The sequence below is a fragment of the Herpailurus yagouaroundi genome, unplaced genomic scaffold, assembly GCF_014898765.1.
Source record: "Herpailurus yagouaroundi ecotype Mexico unplaced genomic scaffold, PumYag 139, whole genome shotgun sequence".
Lineage (NCBI taxonomy): Eukaryota > Metazoa > Chordata > Mammalia > Carnivora > Felidae > Herpailurus > Herpailurus yagouaroundi.
Genome location: NW_024412394.1, coordinates 47053091 through 47057573, shown reverse-complemented (window position 1 = coordinate 47057573; position 4483 = coordinate 47053091). Strand labels below are relative to the sequence as shown.

Here is a 4483-nt window from a genome sequence, read left to right as displayed (position 1 = left end):
GGGGGGGGGGGGGTTCCTGCAAATCACTGCAGCCATCCTGCATGTCCCATCACATTGTCCCCATCCTCCAGGCCATAATAATCAGCCCAGGATTGGGCACATGCTCCAGCCTGGCTAACCAGGCTCTTCTCTAGGATTTTATATAAGGATGTAAGGAGAATATAGCTTTTTTTTTTTTTTTTTTTTTTTTTCCCCTCTGAGATTTCTAAGCTGGAGGTAACAGCCACATAGAGCAGTCTGGGACAACTTTTATTCTTTTTCCCTCTCCTGTAAGCCTGGTTGCAGGAGTAAACAATTAGGCCAACTCACTGAGAGCAAGTGTGGCTACACTGAAAGCCCTGGAGCCAAATCCTGCTTGGGTTTCTCTGTTAAAAGGCCAAGAAATTCTATTTTATGCATGGTCTAGTCTGAGTTGTGTTTTTGTTACCTGCAAATAAACATCCATGTTTGGTAGCATTAAGAGTCTATGATACTAGATTATCAGTGAATCTAAAAACAGAGGGCAGGGGATACTATAGTAGAGATGGACATATACTTTGTAGGCTCAACACTGTGCAGATATGATTATGAAAGATCTAGGAAGAAAGGTGACTGAGCATGGGCCATCAGTGTATTAAATTTCATAAAAATGTGATACAACTGTGGGTTGCTATTATTCTTTTTTAGCCTAAATCCCATTATTTTATATTATTCTCAACCCTGATTGTACAAGAGGATTCCCGCATAGCTTTAAAAAAAATACTCGAAAAGGAAAAGACTACTAATACAAAGAATAACTTGGATGGATCTCAAGGGCATTATATTGAATGAAAAAAGCCAATTTGAAAGTTATATATTATATGATTTAATTTATATAACAATCTCAAAGGGGTAAGATTATAGTGATGGAGAAAAGATTAGTGGTTGCCAGGGGTTCAGGTTAGGGTAAGGAGTAACACAAGGGAGTTCCTTTATGGTGACAGAGCAGCTCTACGTCCTGATTGTGGTGATGGTTATACAACCCTACACGTGATAAATTTCATGAAACTATGAAACAAGAAAAAAATGCACATAAGTTCTGTACCTGAGTTAATAGTATTATTCCAATAGCAATTTCCTGGTTTTGACTATATACTAGCATTATGTAAGATATCAATGAGAGAAACTAGAGGAATACATGGGAACTCTGTTGTTAACACTTGTGAGTCTTAAACTATTTCCAAATAAAAACTATTAAAATATGAAACAAACAAACATAAAAAACCAACACATGCTGAAGCCTGATTCTGAAGGTTCTAATTTAGTGGGTCTATGTTGAATATGAAATCCAATGACTCTGTATTTAGATATTTGTAGTAAAAACAAAATTTTTTAAATGTTTATTTACTTTGAGAGAGAGAGAGAGAGAGAGAGAGAGAGAGAGCTCGAGTGGGGGAGGGGCAGAGAGAGAGAGGGAGACAGAGAATCCCAAGCAGGCTCGGCGCTGGCAGGGCTCAAACTCATGTACCATGACATCATGACCTGAGCTGAAGCCAAGAGTCCGATGCTTAACCAACTGAGCCACCCAGGTGCCCTGTAAAAACAAATGTTTTAAAAGCTGTGTGCACTGCTAGGGTTGAGGACTACTGCACTATGCAATATTCATTTAACATTTATACAGACATTCCCACATGCTCTTGAGTTTACTCATTAAGAACATTGACTTAACAGTCAATGACAGGGATGCTAGGGTGGCTCAGTTGGTTAAGTGCCGACTTGGGCTGAGTTCATGACCTCACGGCTCATGGATTTGAGCCCCACCTTGGGCTCTGCACTGACAGCTCAGAGCCTGGAGTCTGCTTCAGATTCTGTGTCTCCACTCTCTCTCTGCCCTAACCCCACTTGTGCACTCTCTTTCTCTCTAAAATAAATAAACATTAAAAAAACTTTTTAATAAAAAAGTCAATGACAAATACAGTTCACTGTATATAAAATATTAATTTCTACCTAGTTAGATTTAATTTTGCTTATCTGGATTCAGATATCTCAGAAGGCATAAGAAGTCAATCATTAAATGCATATCTAAGAATGGGTATCCACTGGCCTGGGTGTAAAAAGCCAAATCATATCAGAGATTGTAATTAATAAGTCACACTAAACATTTACTAGAAGTTAAAGTCAGTTTGGGTATTGATGTTTTTAGAGGATGATTCCAATTCGACCTCTCCCTGTACTGTAGTTTTTTCAAAACACTCTCCATTCTTTAGTTTCTCATATTTTCAAAGATCAAGAGTGAAATTAAATCAGTAGTTTACCAGGTATAAAGGAAGAGAGGATCAGAGAAGTATCTGGAGAGTCCTTAGGAAAACATTTCTAAGGCTCAAAGTCAGACTACAAACTCTGATGATGGGGATAAGGAGAGAAGGAAACCTGTAATTACAGTCTGATTTGCTTGTATAGTAAATATTCTCAGGTTATCTCCATGCTACCTATGTTTATGTCACCAGCTACTAGTAAAGGTTATAGCTTCACTATTTATTAAGGTGTTACTTGGAGGTATTTCCTCTACTATGTGTAAGGAAGTTGCCAAAGTATGGGCCAGGGCAAATAGAACTCCTGTTTACTATTATATGCCAACAAATATTTCATTAAAGCCTCATAACCAACCTGCTAGAGAGGTATTAATATCCCTACTTAATATAGGACTCCCAACATCTCTATAAGGAAACACACTGAGAGGCTAAGTGTACTGTCTAAGGTACACAACTGGTAAGCAGAGAAGCTGGATTTCAACCCATATTCTTTTCATGCCAAACAGACACCCCTGCAAGACAAGCAACTTTGATCAGAAGAGCTGATAAAAGTCAATATAGCAGAAAGAATAGCACATAATGCTATCAAATATTAGAACAAAGGAAAACAGCATTTACTTACCCAGTATATCTTTGTGAGTGTAAAAGCGTGTCTTAAATGGCTTGTATTCATGGATCCGTTTGAAGGTTTCCCCCAAAGGGGCTGGTGGAATTATTTTATTACAAACAGCACAGCAAACAAAATTCGTGTAATTCGGATTTCGGATCATAATTAAGATGTCTTTTACTATGTGCAGTTAAAGTACTCTTAAGATCAGAAATAAAAGTTTTAAGAAAATCTGGAAGTTTAAGGAAGCTAGAAGAGGATCAAGGTTTTAGGACGATGTTAGAGGCTGGTAAGGATGAAATGATTCGCCATGATTAGGTAGTGGTTATGTGCTTAATGGTAAAGAATGGTTCTAAAAGCCTTTGCCACATAAGGTATGGGCACTGGATTTGGGAAGATTTAAGCAGTGGCTCTCTTCCAGACTTTAGCACTAAACTGTTAACTTACTTAGCAACTGTTGCTAGGTAAGACAAGCTTTGCTCATAAAAGCAACTAGAAATAATGAGGAAAGGGAGCATGGTAGAGCCATTCATTTCCCAGATACTCTCTGTACTAGTTTCCTATTGCTGCTGTAACAAATCACCACACATTTAGTGATTGAAAACAACACCATTTACTCTCTTGCAGTTCTGGAGGTCAGAGGTTCAAAATGAGTCTTATGAGGCTAAAATTAAGGTGTCAGCAGGGCTGGTTCTTTCTGGAGGCTTTACAGGAGAGTCTGTTTCCTTGCCTTTTTTACCTTCTAGAGGCCACCTGAATTCCTTGGCTCATGCCTCACATGATGTAGGCTTTTCTCCCCCTGTGTGCATGGACCTCTATGCTTCTTCCCCTGATCTTCAGCCTCCTTCTTAATAAGGATTAAGATTATATCAGGCTCATCTGGATAATAAAGGGTAATTTTCCCATCTCAAAATCCCTAACTTGATCATATCTGCAAAGTCCCTTCTGTCATATAAGGTAACATAATCACAGGATCTAGGAATTAGGATCTGAACATCTTTGGGGGTGGGGTAGAACAGGGGGAATCATTTTTCAACCTACATTTTCTTTTAAATGGTTTATTATTTTTTTTAAATTTTTTTTTTCAACGTTTATTTATTTTTGGGACAGAGAGAGACAGAGCATGAACGGGGGAGGGGCAGAGAGAGAGGGAGACACAGAATCGGAAACAGGCTCCAGGCTCTGAGCCATCAGCCCAGAGCCCGATGCGGGGCTCGAACTCACGGACCGCGAGATCGTGACCTGGCTGAAGTCGGACGCTTAACCGACTGCGCCACCCAGGCGCCCCTAAATGGTTTATTTAAAGGGGCACCAGGGTGGCTCTGTCATTAAGTGTCCGACTTTGGCTCAGGTCATGATCTCACAGTTTGCGAGTTCGAGCCCCATGTTGGGCTCTGTGCTGACAGCTCAGAGCCTGGAGCCTGCTTCGGATTCTGTCTCCCTGTCTCTCCGCCAGTCACACTATCTCTCTCCTTCAAAAATAAATAAAGATTAAAAAAAATTAAATGTTTTATTTAAAGAGTTGATTTCTTTTAGCCCAGCAAAGGAGAAAAATTAATAAATTAATATATTTTAATTAAATTTTTTAATGTTTATTTATTTTTGA

The 4483-nt window shown here is 39.1% G+C and overlaps 1 protein-coding gene across 1 annotated transcript in view; it reads right to left on the bottom strand.

Moving 5' to 3' along the window:
- CUNH6orf163 (chromosome unknown C6orf163 homolog) overlaps positions 1-3426 on the bottom strand; it is a 19666-nt gene extending 16240 nt beyond the window's left edge. The window contains exon 1 of the mRNA XM_040474115.1: positions 2893-3426. Within this exon, the coding sequence (XP_040330049.1) occupies positions 2893-3040 (148 nt within the window). The 5' untranslated portion in view covers positions 3041-3426. The remainder of the gene's footprint in view (positions 1-2892) is intronic.
- Between the last annotated feature and the right edge of the window lie 1057 nt (positions 3427-4483).